Genomic DNA, 16,080 nt, shown 5'->3' on the forward strand with positions numbered 1-16,080 from the left:
ATAAAGATTTTTAAAAAGAATAGAGATTTTAAAAATAGACAGTAAGTTTTTAAAAAAAAAATGCTTAGGCACATTTTTTCCGAGTCTCTAATTAAATGAAGAGAAAAACAATGAAGGGAAAAATTAAAATGCGTTTTCGAAGAGGGGGATACAGTCAATCATGCAAGACGATAAAGAAAAAACACATTGACAAAAGGGTTATGTAACAAATACAAGACTTATACTTCTTTGTGACGTCAGCACATGGGCCAGACATGTGAATTCCATGCACATACTTCGTTGTTACATTGCCATCTTTTCCTGACTCCTTCGCTTCCTAAGGAGTTTCTGTCAGTCTTCCTGGCTCACTCAGACTCCTCCGACTGATTGCCTCAGCCTGCCTCTTATCTAGTCTAACTTAAGTGTACAAATTAATTTATACTTCTTTGTGACGTCAGCACATGTGACGTCAGCACATGTGAATTCCATGCACATGCTTCCAACACGTGTCCTGGCAACACAAATCCCAGATTTTCTCTGTGGACATTCTTTAATTCCATTGTTCCATTATTCCTGCTCCGACCAACACAACTTTCTGTTTGCCGCATTCTTTGTTGTATAAGTTATTTCTAACTTGCATTCCTCACTACAATGGATAATTCACTGCATCCCTAGAATCGTATTTTGATTAGCAAAAATGTATTCATTTTAACTTTTAATAATTGCATTCGATTTCAGAATTACCTTCAATAATAATATTCGATCGTAATTACTTTGTTTCTAACTAAAAAATCGGGAGCTGTTCCCTTCAATATACAACAGTTGCTTCACTTCAGTGATCTGACTGGAACCGGTGTGTCGACATGATTATACTGTATAATGTTTATGTAAAGTCTAAATGAATTACGACATCTATTCGTCCATAGACTCAATTTAGTTTTTACAAAGCTGATTCTTCCCAGTTCGCTTATCGTTTCCAATCCTTTCATGGTGTTGTTTCATCATTCACTTTTACCTTATCCTCGAATGGTTTTTGAGCCTTGATAAGCAATTATACGTTTTACTCCTAGTTTCTTTTTCTTTACTTAATCATGCTGCAACAGAGCGTGGATGCACATATGACAGCAGCAGCAACAGCTGTACTACAGCCAATGTGCGCAAATACCGAGCCATGAGCGAGGTGACGTCACAGTGCAGAAAAAAGTAAAGAAAAATATTATAAAAAAAGAAAAACGTGAAGGACATAAACAGACGTGTTACACATATAGCTAACAGGGAAAAACGTGTCCTAAACATGGCCGGAAAATGGCAGAGTACCACATGTTTGACACGACAGAGACTTGTTAAGCACATTGGAGTACAAAAAAACTTTAGAACAAAAGACAAGGCGATATTTTGGAAGTACCTGTAAATAAATATCTGTTTTCTTTTTAACTAAAAAAGTGAGTCTAATTCTTTCCTTGCTTTGTTTCCTTGTGACTGTCTGCATATGCAGGTGTGTCCTGGGTGTGGACATGTAACAACTTATGTTACAATAATACAAAAAAAATTATCTTTTTTTTAATAAATGTTGCACGCTCGTTCTTTTTCTCTTTTTCCTTCGTTTCGGATTTGCATGAAGTTTGATTGAATGATGTCGTGAAGTCATTAGATTAATTGAATTGTATTTTATTTGTAAAAGCAATTGTGTTTGAAGGCTACAACAATGCAGTTTTGTAGGAAAACACTGTTAGGTACGAGATGAGGAAGCAACCGACTTCCAGCATAAACATAAACACCTCCACCACGTGATTGCACATATTTTTATTTTTCTTCGTCTTGAAAATGGATTATACTCCAAAATTTTGGCAACTTTACACCACATTACCATCCCGTTGGTAAATCAATATTTATTGAAATATTTCTATATTGTCATTATTTCTTTAATTCCTTGTCTCATACCCAACCGTGTTTTCTCCACGACTGCATTATTATAGCCTTCAAACACAACTCCTTTCACACTGCACACAATGCTCCAAGCAAATTACAACATCCTCATAATATATATATATATATATATATATATATATATATATATATATATATATATATATATATATATAAGAACAATCTTATTATTGAAAATGTATTCAAATTTTCAAAAAAGAACAAAACATTATAAACCTTGCAGATTAATGCATTGAAGGAAACTACAAATATGAAATTAATCATACTTGCATCAAAAAAGTTATTAAACGGTTTGTGATAATTTATAACGATTCAAAGAGATTAAGAAAGTAGGAAACGGGGGAAAAGTGACAAAACGGATATATATATATATATATATATATATATATATATATATATATATATATATATATATTTGTGGCAAGAGTTGCATAATCTCCAACCGCACCTCTCCTGAGTCGACATTGTTGAATACCAGTGGCAAGTGGAGGTTCAGGGTGACTGGAAACAATGCCAAGATAAGCGGAAAGCACATACAGCGCCTAGAATTTCCAAATGGTCACCCATCTGGTACTAGCCAGGCTCAACGTTGCTTAACTTCGGTGATCTGACGGGAACCTGTGTCTACATGATTACACCGTACACACACACACACACACATGGGCGAAACGTTTCACCTATTATCTTGTGCGACACATTATGTTGATAAATAAATATTTTAGAATTAAAAATTATTGAAATCCTTCAACATAGTCATTATTCTTTTACTTTATTGTTCTCCTACAAGACTGCGTTGATATAGCCTTCAAACGCAACTCCTTTCACACTATGCACAATGCTTCAAGCAAACTACAACATGCTCCTCTTGTATTTTATTCATTTTTACAAATCAAATTCCGCCCAGTTGCAATAAGTATGTTTTAAACACTGTATTTTTTTTTTCTTTTTCAATAAAGGAAGCATACTTAACTCACCTGTATTCGAATCTTGATTGTTAATTACACGGAGAAATGTATATCCACGTAGGTTTGTTTGCAACATATTATGAACGAGCCTGTAGGGCAGAGGTTGCGAGGAAAGGTCGTCAAGAGATCGACTTTGGAAGCTGGAGAGACGAGCCATTTGGAAGAGCGACTTGTTCTGTATGTGACCTTCAATTAGAGAAAATAAAGAATTTGTGTTCGTGGGATTAGGGTTAGAGTTTGGGTTATGTCGAAGGTGAGTAGGAATGAAAGAAAGAAGATAAACGAAGTAATGGAGAACGATTAAAAATGAAAGAAAAAATTGAGTAAGAATAGCACACTAGAAAATGAAATTTTAAAAATATATAAAGAATATACACTAGCAGGGAGAACCGACGTTGCCCGATATGGAATGTTTCACACTTCCAATACTTTTATTGTCATCAAAATCGATGAAATCACCAATTTTGTAATCAAATCGATTATCTGCTTTACTCAGGAATCCACAGCAGTACATCAAGAGGAAGCTTCAAATGCCTTCCCTCATTGATTTAGTCCTCAACAGTGTAGTCTACATTGCACTGTAGAGAACCTGCTGTTGATTTTATAAAATTATTTTTATATAATGGCTTGAATTAAAGTTTAAAATGCAAAAGTCAAGTATTATGGTTCAATTGTGCTCTTAACAGAAACATTCATTTCGAACACACACCTGTCATATAAAAAAACCTACTGTTGATTTTTTATGTCGAGCCTTTCTGCTTGTGCGATAATAAACAACTTCTGATATGCACTTATGATGTTAAGCTTTATAAGGTTTTAACTCTAGTGAAAATCGCCTGTTCCTTTTTTTCATCAGATTTTTTTTTCTATTATTAATATGCATTCCGGTAAAAAAAAACAAAAAAAAAAAAAACTATCTAAGGACACTGCCAGGCACATACAGTACATCTGTGTAAAATTCCAAAATATCGGCCTAGCTGTTATAGAGTCCATAGGGAACTAACTCACACACCCGCACAGACAAATTCCCTTTTATATAATAGTAGAGAAACATGCAAGTATTTAAAAATATATACTTTTTAAAAGCAAATAGAAATATTACTATTTATAAAGTAACCCCACCGTGATAAAAATGCTCAATATTCGAGATAGAGTATCAGTATATGAGAGGAGGTAAAGTTGCTTAACTTCGGTGATCTGGCGAGGACCAGTGTGTCAACATGATTATACCATACATGTGTGTGTGTGTGTGTGTGTGTGTGTGTGTGTGTGTGTGTGTGTGTGTGTGTGTGTGTGTGTGTGAATATATATAAGGAAAAAGAACAAACGACAATATAAAGATATATACTAATGCGTATAAATTTAATCGTTCATTCAACTACATCAAATAGGAATATATATATATATATATGCTCTTTATATCTAGGTATTTCAAAGCCTAATATTTCTCATCAGAAGAGGAGAGAATGTGCTAAGTAGCATATTAGAAATGTGACGTCTAGCTATAACTACATGAGGAATAAAACATTGGAGTGTGAAAGGGAGCGGGTAACAATATAAATGTGTAGTGAGGAAAATAGGAGAACTACAGGAATAGGATGAAGTTGTAATTATAATTGTGGTGTGTAAAGTTATGTAAATGTTGATTACCAAAACATTTATTGTTCATAAAACAAGGAATATAAAATAAAGTGAATTATTTCCTGATTCCATAATGTTTCAAAAATTTGGTATTTTTTTCGTCAGAGGAAAAAAAATTGTTAGCAAAGAAAGTGTATATTACAGTGCTGCTAAGCGCAAAAATTGAAAGCTTCAAAGTTCAAAGGAAAGTAATGTTTGAAAGATTAGAAGGTTGCAACCTTGGTTGAAGCCAGTGTCCCTTATGATGGACGTCCAAACAAAGCTGAAAAAAAAAACAAAGTCTGATATGAAAAGAATCATACCAGTTATTATAGGTGCCACAGGGCTTATGAAGAACTTGAAGTCCTATCTAACTAATATTCCTGGGCAGTCAAGTGCAAAGGAGATCAAGAAAATTGTACGTAAGGGAAAAACAAGGATACTAAAAAGAGCTCTCGGTTAATTTCAATAAAAATCAGAGCAATGTTGGAAGCTAGTTTGGCTACCCCATACCCAACATTACAATCTTCAAAAAAAAAAGGGAAAAAAAAATGCAAATAAAGGCATTAACAAAACTCACATCAATAGAAGCTAAAAAAAAGTCAGTAACAAAAATCAAATCAATCGAAGCTAAAAAAAAAAAGTAACAAAAATCAAATCAATGGAACCTAAAAAAAAACATCATTTACAAAAATCAAATCAATCGAAGCTAAAAAAAGTCAGTAACAAAGATCAAATCAATCGAAGCTAAAAAAAAAAATCAGTAACAAAGATCAAATCAATCGAAGCTAAAAAAAAAATCAGTAACAAAAATCAAATCAATCGAAGCTAAAAAAAAAAGTCAGTAACAAAAATCAAATCAATCGAAGCTAAAAAAAAGTCATTAACAAAAATCAAATCAATCGAAGCTAAAAAAAAGTCAGTAACAAAAATCAAATCAATAGAAGTTTTAAAAAAAAAAGTCAGTAACAAAAATCAAATCAATCGAAACTAAAAAAAGTCAGTAACAAAGATCAAATCAATCGAAGCTAAAAAAAAAGCCAGAACAAAAATCAAATCAATCGAAGCTAAAAAAAAAAGTCAGTAACAAAAATCAAGTAAATCGGACCTAAAACAAAAGTCAGAAACAAAAATCAAATCAATAGAAGTTTTAAAAAAATCAGTAACAAAGATCAAATCAATCGAAGCTAAAAAAAAAATCAGTAACAAAAATCAAATCAATCGAAGCTAAAAAAAAAAGTCAGTAACAAAAATCAAATCACTAGAAGTTTTAAAACAAAGTCAGTAACAAAAATCAAATCAATCGAAGCTAAAAAAAAAAAGTCAGTAACAAAAATCAGATCAATCGGACCTAAAAACAAAAGTCAGAAACAAAAATCAAATCAATAGAAGCTAAAAATAAAAGTCATTAACAAAAATCAAATCAATAGAAGTTTAAAAAAAAGTCAGTAATAAAAATCAAATCAATTGAAGCTAAAAAAAAGTCAGTAACAAAAATCAAATCAATAGAAGTTTTAAAAAAAGTCAGTAACAAAAATAAAATCATTCGAAGCTAAAAAAAAATCAGTAACAAAAATCAAATCAATAGAAGTTTAAAAAAAAGTCAGTAACAAAAATCAAATCAATAGAAGTTTAAAAAAATATCAGTAACAAAAATCAAATCAATCGAAGCTAAAAAAAAAGTCAGTAACAAAAATCAAATCAATACAAGTTTTAAAACAATGTCATTAACAAAACTAAAATCAATCGAAGCTAAAAAAAAAAGTAAGTAACAAAGATCAAATAAATCGGACCTAAAAAAAAAAGTCAGTAAAAAAAATCAAATCAATAGAAGTTTAAAAAAAAGTCAGTAACAAAAATCAAATCAATGTGACCTAAAAAATAAAAAGTCAGTAACAAAAATCAAATCAATAGAAGTTTTAAAAAAAGTCAGTAACAAAAATCAAATCATTCGAAGCTAAAAAAAAATCAGTAACAAAAATCAAATCAATAGAAGTTAAAAAAAAAAAGTCAGTAACAAAAATCAAATCAATAGAAGTTTAAAAAAATATCAGTAACAAAAATCAAATCAATCGAAGCTAAAAAAAAAGTCAGTAACAAAAATCAAATCAATACAAGTTTTAAAACAATGTCATTAACAAAACTAAAATCAATCGAAGCTAAAAAAAAAAGTAAGTAACAAAGATCAAATCAATCGGACCTAAAAAAAAAAGTCAGTAAAAAAAATCAAATCAATAGAAGTTTTAAAAAAAGTCAGTAACAAAAATCAAATCAATGTGACCTAAAAAATAAAAAGTCAGTAACAAAAATCAAATCAATCGAAGCTAAAAAAAAAAAGTCAGTAACCAAAATCAAATCAATCGGACCTAAAAAAAAAGTCATTAACAAAAATCAAATCAATAGAAGCTAAAAAAAGTCAGTACCAAAAATCAAATCAATAGAACTTTTAAAAAAAGCTAGTAACAAAAATCAAATCAATCGCAGCTAAAAATGAGTCAGTACCAAAAATCAAATAAATAGAAGTTTTTAAAAAAGTCTGTAACAAAAATCAAATCAATCGAAGCTAAAAAAAAAAGTCAGGAACAAAAATCAAATCAATCGAAGCTAAAAAAAAGTCAGTAACAAAAATCAAATCAATCGAAGCTAAAAAAAAAAAGTCAGTAACAAACATCGAATCAATAGAAGCTAAAAAAGTCAGTAACAAAAATCAAATCAATCGAAGCTAAAAAAAAAAGTCAGTAAAAAAAATAAAATCAATAGAAGTTTAAAAAAAAGTCATTAAAAAAAAAAAATCAATCGAAGCTAAAAAAACGTCATTAACAAAAATCAAATCAATCGAAGCTAAAAAAAGTCATTAACAAAAATCAAATCAATCGAAGCTAAAAAAAGTCAGTAAAAAAAATAAAATCAATAGAAGTTTTTAAAAAAGTAATTTACAAAACTGACATCAATAGAACCTAAAAAAAAAAGTCATTAACAAAAATCAAATCAATCGAAGCTAAAAAAAAAAGTCAGTAACAAAATCAAATCAATCGAAGCTAAAAAAAAAAGTCATTATCCAAAATCAAATCGATCGGACCTAAAAAAAAAGTAAGAAACAAATATCAAATCAATAGAAGTTTAAAAAAAGTCAGTAACAAAAATCAAATCAATCGAAGCTAAAAAAAAAAGGTCATTAACCAAAATCAAATCGATCGGACCTAAAAAAAAAAGTAAGAAACAAAAATCAAATCAATAGAAGTTTAAAAAAAAACAGTAACAAAAATCAAATCAATCGAAGCTAAAAAAAAGTCAGTAACAAAAATCAAATCAATCGAAGCTAAAAATAAAAGTCAGTAACAAAAATCAAATCAATAGAAGCTTAAAAAAAAGTCAGTAACAAAAATCAAATCAATCGAAGCTAAAAAAAGTCAGTAACAAAAATCAAATCAATAGAAGTTTTAAAAAAAGTCTGTAACAAAAATCAAATCAATCGCAGCTAAAAAAAAAAGTCAGTAACAAAAATCAAATCAATCGAAGCTAAAAAAAAAAGTCAGTAACAAAAATCAAATCAATCGAAGCTAAAAAAAAAGTCAGTAACAAAAATCAAATCAATAGAAGTTTTAAAAAAGTCAGTAACAAAAATCAAATCAATCGAAGCTAAAAAAAAGTCATTAACAAAAATAAAATCAATTGAAGCTAAAAAAACGCCATTAACAAAAATCAAATCAATCGAGGCTAAAAAAAGTCATTAACAAAAATCAAATCAATCGAAGCTAAAAAAAAAGTCAGTAACAAAAATAAAATCAATAGAAGTGTTTAAAAAAGTCAGTAACAAAAATCAAATAAATCGGACCTAAAAAAAAAGTCAGTAACAAAAATCAAATCAAGAGAAGTTTAAAAAAAGTTATTAACAAAAATCAAATCAATCGGACCTAAAAAAAAAGTCAGTAACAAAAATCAAATCAATAGAAGTTTTAAAAAAAAAGTCAGTAACAAAAATCAACTCAATCGAAGCTAAAAAAAAAATCAGTAACAAAAATCAAATCAATCGGACCTAAAATAAAGTCAGTAACAAAAATCAAATCAATCGAAGCTAAAAAAAAGTCAGTAACAAAAATCAAATCAATAGAACCTAAAAAAAAAAGTAAGTAACAAAAATCAAATCAATAGAACCTAAAAAAAAGTCAGTAACAAAAATCAAATCAATAGAAGTTTTAAAAAAAGTCAGTAACAAAAATCAAATCAATCGAAGCTAAAAAAAAGTCAGTAACAAAAATCAAATCAATCGAAGTTTTAAAAAAAGTCTCTAACAAAAATCAAATAAATCGGACCTAAAAAAAAAGTCAGTAACAAAAATCAAATCAATAGAAGTTTAAAAAAAAGTTATTAACAAAAATCAAATCAATCGGACCTAAAAAAAAAAGTCAGTAACAAAAATCAAATCAATAGAAGTTTTAAAAAAAAAGTCAGTAACAAAAATCAACTCAATCGAAGCTAAAAAAAAAAATCAGTAACAAAAATCAAATCAATCGGACCTAAAATAAAGTCAGTAACAAAAATCAAATCAATCGAAGCTAAAAAAAAGTCAGTAACAAAAATCAAATCAATAGAACCTAAAAAAAAAGTAAGTAACAAAAATCAAATCAATAGAACCTAAAAAAAAGTCAGTAACAAAAATCAAATCAATCGCAGCTAAAAAAAAGTCAGTAACAAAAATCAAATCAATAGAAGTTTTTAAAAAAGTCAGTAACAAAAATCAAATCAATCGAAGCTAAAAAAAAGTCAGTAACAAAAATCAAATCAATCGAAGCTAAAAAAAAGTCAGTAACAAAAATCAAATCAATAGAAGTTTTTAAAAAAGTCTCTAACAAAAATCAAATCAATCGAAGCTAAAAAAAAGTCAGTAACAAAAATCAAATCAATCGAAGCTAAAAAAAAGTCAGTAACAAAAATCAAATCAATAGAAGTTTTAAAAAAAGTCTCTAACAAAAATCAAATCAATCGAAGCTAAAAAAAAAGTGTCTAACAAAAATCAAATCAATAGAACCTAAAAAAAAGTCAGTAACAAAAATCAAATCAATCGCAGCTAAAAAAAAGTCAGTAACAAAAATCAAATCAATAGAAGTTTTTAAAAAAGTCATTAACAAAACTCACATCAATAGAAGCTAAAAAAAAAGTCATTAACCAAAATCAAATCAATCGAAGCTAAAAATAAAAGTCAGTAACAAAAATCAAATCAATAGAAGTTTTAAAAAAAGTCTGTAACAAAAATCAAATCAATCGCAGCTAAAAAAAAAGTCAGTAACAAAAATCAAATCAATCGAAGCTAAAAAAAAAAAGTCAGTAACAAAAATCAAATCAATCGAAGCTAAAAAAAAAAGTCAGTAACAAAAATCAAATCAATAGAAGTTTTTAAAAAGTCAGTAACAAAAATCAAATCAATCGAAGCTAAAAAAAAGTCATTAACAAAAATAAAATCAATTGAAGCTAAAAAAACGTCATTAACAAAAATCAAATCAATCGAGGCTAAAAAAAGTCATTAACAAAAATCAAATCAATCGAAGCTAAAAAAAAAGTCAGTAACAAAAATAAAATCAATAGAAGTGTTTAAAAAAGTCATTAACAAAACTCACATCAATAGAAGCTAAAAAAAGTCAGTAACAAAAATCAAATCAATAGAAGTTTTAAAAAAGTCAGTAACAAAAATCAAATAAATCGGACCTAAAAAAAAAGTCAGTAACAAAAATCAAATCAATAGAAGTTTAAAAAAAAGTTATTAACAAAAATCAAATCAATCGGACCTAAAAAAAAAGTCAGTAACAAAAATCAAATCAATAGAAGTTTTAAAAAAAAAGTCAGTAACAAAAATCAACTCAATCGAAGCTAAAAAAAAAATCAGTAACAAAAATCAAATCAATCGGACCTAAAATAAAGTCAGTAACAAAAATCAAATCAATCGAAGCTAAAAAAAAGTCAGTAACAAAAATCAAATCAATAGAACCTAAAAAAAAAGTAAGTAACAAAAATCAAATCAATAGAACCTAAAAAAAAGTCAGTAACAAAAATCAAATCAATCGCAGCTAAAAAAAAGTCAGTAACAAAAATCAAATCAATAGAAGTTTTAAAAAAAGTCAGTAACAAAAATCAAATCAATCGAAGCTAAAAAAAAGTCAGTAACAAAAATCAAATCAATCGAAGTTTTAAAAAAAGTCTCTAACAAAAATCAAATCAATCGAAGCTAAAAAAAAGTCAGTAACAAAAATAAAATCAATAGAAGTGTTTAAAAAAGTCATTAACAAAACTCAAATCAATAGAAGTTTAAAAAAAAGTCAGTAACAAAAATCAAATAAATCGGACCTAAAAAAAAAGTCAGTAACAAAAATCAAATCAATAGAAGTTTTAAAAAAAGTTATTAACAAAAATCAAATCAATCGGACCTAAAAAAAAAAGTCAGTAACAAAAATCAAATCAATAGAAGTTTTTAAAAAGTCAGTAGCAAAAATCAAATAAATCGGACCTAAAAAAAAAGTCAGTAACAAAAATCAAATCAATAGAAGTTTAAAAAAAAGTTATTAACAAAAATCAAATCAATCGGACCTAAAAAAAAAAGTCAGTAACAAAAATCAAATCAATAGAAGTTTTAAAAAAAAAGTCAGTAACAAAAATCAACTCAATCGAAGTAAAAAAAAAAAATCAGTAACAAAAATCAAATCAATCGGACCTAAAATAAAGTCAGTAACAAAAATCAAATCAATCGAAGCTAAAAAAAAGTCAGTAACAAAAATCAAATCAATAGAACCTAAAAAAAAGTAAGTAACAAAAATCAAATCAATAGAACCTAAAAAAAAGTCAGTAACAAAAATCAAATCAATCGCAGCTAAAAAAAAGTCAGTAACAAAAATCAAATCAATAGAAGTTTTAAAAAAAGTCAGTAACAAAAATCAAATCAATCGAAGCTAAAAAAAAGTCAGTAACAAAAATCAAATCAATCGAAGCTAAAAAAAAGTCAGTAACAAAAATCAAATCAATAGAAGTTTTAAAAAAAGTCTCTAACAAAAATCAAATCAATCGAAGCTAAAAAAAAAGTCAGTAACAAAAATCAAATCAATCGAAGCTAAAAAAAAGTCAGTAACAAAAATCAAATCAATAGAAGTTTTAAAAAAAGTCTCTAACAAAAATCAAATCAATCGAAGCTAAAAAAAAAGTCTCTAACAAAAATCAACTCATTAGAACCTAAAAAAAAAAGTAAGTAACAAAAATCAAATCAATAGAACCTAAAAAAAAGTCAGTAACAAAAATCAAATCAATCGCAGCTAAAAAAAAGTCAGTAACAAAAATCAAATCAATAGAAGTTTTTAAAAAAGTCATTAACAAAACTCACATCAATAGAAGCTAAAAAAAAAGTCATTAACCAAAATCAAATCAATCGGACCTTAAAAAAAAGTAAAAAACAAAAATCAAATCAATAGAAGTTTAAAAAAAAGTCAGTAACAAAAATCAAATCAATCGAAGCTAAAAAAAAAGTCAGTAACAAAAATCAAATCAATAGAAGTTTAAAAAAAAGTCAGTAACAAAAATCAAATCAATCGAAGTTTAAAAAAAATTCAGTAACAAAAATGAAATCAATCGAAGCTAAAAAAAAAGTCAGTAACAAAAATCAAATCAATACATGTTTTAAAAAAATGTCATTAACAAAAATCAAATCAATCGAAGCTAAAAAAAAAGTCAGTAACAAAAATCATATCAATCGGACCTAAAAAAAAGTCAGTAACAAAAATCAAATCAATAGAATTTTAAAAAATGTCAGTAACAAAAATCAAATCAATCGGACCTAAAAAAAAAGTCAGTAACAAAAATCAAATCAATAGAAGCTAAAAAAAGTCAGTAACAAAAATCAAATCAATAGAAGCTAAAAAAAAGTCAGTAACAAAAATCAAATCAATCGAAGCTAAAAAAAAGTCAGTAACAAAAATCAAATCAATCGAAGCTAACAAAAAAAGTCAGTAACATAAATCAAATCAATCGGAACTAAAAAAAAGTAAGAAACAAAAATCAAATCAATAGAAGTTTAAAAAAAGTCAGTAACAAAAATCAAATCAATCGAAGCTAAAAAAAAAGTCAGTAACAAAAATCAAGTCAATAGAAGTTTAAAAAAAAGTCAGTAACAAAAATCAAATCAATCGAAGTTTAAAAAAAAGTCAGTAACAAAAATCAAATCAATAGAACCTAAAAAAAAGTCAGTAACAAAATTCAAATCAATAGAAGCTAAAAAAAAAAAGTCAGTAACAAAAATCAAATCAATAGAAGCTAAAAAAAAAAGTCATTAACAAAATTCAAATCAATAGAAGCTAAAAAAAAAGTCAGTAACAAAAATCAAATCAATAGAAGTTTTAAAAAAGTCAGTAACAAAAATCAAATCAATCGAAGCTAAAAAAAAGTCATTAACAAAAATAAAATCAATTGAAGCTAAAAAAACGTCATTAACAAAAATCAAATCAATCGAGGCTAAAAAAAGTCATTAACAAAAATCAAATCAATCGAAGCTAAAAAAAAAGTCAGTAACAAAAATAAAATCAATAGAAGTGTTTAAAAAAGTCATTAACAAAACTCACATCAATAGAAGCTAAAAAAAGTCAGTAACAAAAATCAAATCAATAGAAGTTTTAAAAAAGTCAGTAACAAAAATCAAATAAATCGGACCTAAAAAAAAAGTCAGTAACAAAAATCAAATCAATAGAAGTTTAAAAAAAAGTTATTAACAAAAATCAAATCAATCGGACCTAAAAAAAAAGTCAGTAACAAAAATCAAATCAATAGAAGTTTTAAAAAAAAAGTCAGTAACAAAAATCAACTCAATCGAAGCTAAAAAAAAAAATCAGTAACAAAAATCAAATCAATCGGACCTAAAATAAAGTCAGTAACAAAAATCAAATCAATCGAAGCTAAAAAAAAGTCAGTAACAAAAATCAAATCAATAGAACCTAAAAAAAAAAGTAAGTAACAAAAATCAAATCAATAGAACCTAAAAAAAAGTCAGTAACAAAAATCAAATCAATCGCAGCTAAAAAAAAGTCAGTAACAAAAATCAAATCAATAGAAGTTTTAAAAAAAGTCAGTAACAAAAATCAAATCAATCGAAGCTAAAAAAAAGTCAGTAACAAAAATCAAATCAATCGAAGTTTTAAAAAAAGTCTCTAACAAAAATCAAATCAATCGAAGCTAAAAAAAAAGTCAGTAACAAAAATCAAATCAATCGAAGCTAAAAAAAAGTCAGTAACAAAAATCAAATCAATAGAAGTTTTAAAAAAAGTCTCTAACAAAAATCAAATCAATCGAAGCTAAAAAAAACGTCTCTAACAAAAATCAAATCAATAGAACCTAAAAAAAAAAAGTAAGTAACAAAAATCAAATCAATAGAACCTAAAAAAAAGTCAGTAACAAAAATCAAATCAATCGCAGCTAAAAAAAAGTCAGTAACAAAAATCAAATCAATAGAAGTTTTTAAAAAAGTCATTAACAAAACTCACATCAATAGAAGCTAAAAAAAAAGTCATTAACCAAAATCAAATCAATCGGACTTTAAAAAAAAGTAAAAAACAAAAATCAAATCAATAGAAGTTTAAAAAAAAGTCAGTAACAAAAATCAAATCAATCGAAGCTAAAAAAAAAGTCAGTAACAAAAATCAAATCAATAGAAGTTTTAAAAAAAGCCAGTAACAAAGATCAAATCAATCGAAGCTAAAAAAAAGTCAGTAACAAAAATCAAATCAATAGAAGTTTAAAAAAAAAGTCAGTAACAAAAATCAAATCAATCGAAGTTTAAAAAAATTTCAGTAACAAAAATGAAATCAATCGAAGCTAAAAAAAAAGTCAGTAACAAAAATCAAATCAATACATGTTTTAAAAAAATGTCATTAACAAAAATCAAATCAATCGAAGCTAAAAAAAAAGTCAGTAACAAAAATCATATCAATCGGACCTAAAAAAAAGTCAGTAACAAAAATCAAATCAATAGAATTTTAAAAAATGTAAGTAACAAAAATCAAATCAATCGGACCTAAAAAAAAAGTCAGTAACAAAAATCAAATCAATAGAAGCTAAAAAAAGTCAGTAACAAAAATCAAATCAATAGAAGCTAAAAAAAAGTCAGTAACAAAAATCAAATCAATCGAAGCTAAAAAAAAGTCAGTAACAAAAATCAAATCAATCGAAGCTAAAAAAAAAAGTCAGTAACATAAATCAAATCAATCGGAACTAAAAAAAAGTAAGAAACAAAAATCAAATCAATAGAAGTTTAAAAAAAGTCAGTAACAAAAATCAAATCAATCGAAGCTAAAAAAAAAGTCAGTAACAAAAATCAAGTCAATAGAAGTTTTAAAAAAAGTCAGTAACAAAAATCAAATCAATCGAAGTTTAAAAAAAAGTCAGTAACAAAAATCAAATCAATAGAAGCTAAAAAAAGTCAGTAACAAAATTCAAATCAATAGAAGCTAAAAAAAAAGTCAGTAACAAAAATCAAATCAATAGAAGCTAAAAAAAAAAGTCATTAACAAAATTCAAATCAATAGAAGCTAAAAAAAAATCATTAACAAAAATAAAATCAATAGAAGCTAAAAAAAAAAGTCATTAACAAAAATCAAATCAATAGAAGTTTTAAAAATAGTCAGTAACAAAAATCAAATCAATCGAAGTTAAAAAAAAAAGTCAGTAACAAAAATCAAATCAATCGAAGCTTAAAAAAAAGTCAGTAACAAAATCAAGTCAGTCGAAGCTAAAAAAAAAAAGTCAGTAACAAAAATCAAATCAATAGAAGTTTTAAAAATAGTCAGTAACAAAAATCAAATCAATCGAAGTTAAAAAAAAAAGTCAGTAACAAAAATCAAATCAATAGAAGTTTTAAAAATAGTCAGTAACAAAAATCAAATCAATCGAAGCTAAAAAAAAAGTCAGTAACAAAAATCAAATCAATAGAAGTTTTAAAAATGTCAGTAACAAAAATCAAATCAATAGAAGTTTTAAAAAAAGTCAGTAACAAAAATCAAATCAATCGAAGCTAAAAAAAAAGTCAGTAACAAAAATCAAATCAATAGAAGTTTTAAAAATGTCAGTAACAAAAATCAAATCAATAGAAGTTTTAAAAAAAGTCAGTAACAAAAATCAAATCAATAGAAGATAAAAAAAAGTCAGTAACAATAATCAAATCAATAGAAGCTAAAAAAAAAAGTCATTAACAAAAATCAAATCAATCGAAGCTTAAAAAAAAAGTCAGTAACAAAAATCAGATCAATAGAAGCTTAAAAAAATCAGTAACAAAAATCAAATCAATCGAAGCTAAAAAAAAAAGTCAGTAACAAAAATCAAATCAATAGAAGCTAAAAAAAAAAAAAAAGAATTTGAAAATTGGTAAAATCCGTAAATCCATTGTTGGTAACTACATCATTAAGGATTATTTCACTTCCACCTAACATTCATTAAGCCTTATTCTCGAGTGGTCTTCTGGCCTTGATAAGTGGTGATTCACAAGTAAAAAAAAATACATGCGAAGATTTGCAATAAGGATATCCAGATCGTATCAATCTAGAGTTTC

The 16,080-nt window shown here is 26.6% G+C and overlaps 1 protein-coding gene across 3 annotated transcripts in view; it reads right to left on the reverse strand.

The window, feature by feature from the left end:
* The window catches only part of LOC145254825 (uncharacterized), a 597,176-nt gene that overhangs the window by 502,863 nt on the left and 78,233 nt on the right, over positions 1-16,080 (reverse strand). For all 3 annotated transcript variants that reach the window (XM_080113655.1, XM_080113654.1, XM_080113653.1), the window contains exon 5: positions 2,901-3,077. In XM_080113655.1, coding sequence (XP_079969781.1) covers positions 2,901-3,077 — 177 coding nt within the window. The remainder of the gene's footprint in view (positions 1-2,900; positions 3,078-16,080) is intronic.

The sequence above is a fragment of the Euprymna scolopes genome, chromosome 30 (genome assembly GCF_053919585.1).
Source record: "Euprymna scolopes isolate OS-2025 chromosome 30, ASM5391958v1, whole genome shotgun sequence".
Classification (NCBI taxonomy): domain Eukaryota; kingdom Metazoa; phylum Mollusca; class Cephalopoda; order Sepiida; family Sepiolidae; genus Euprymna; species Euprymna scolopes.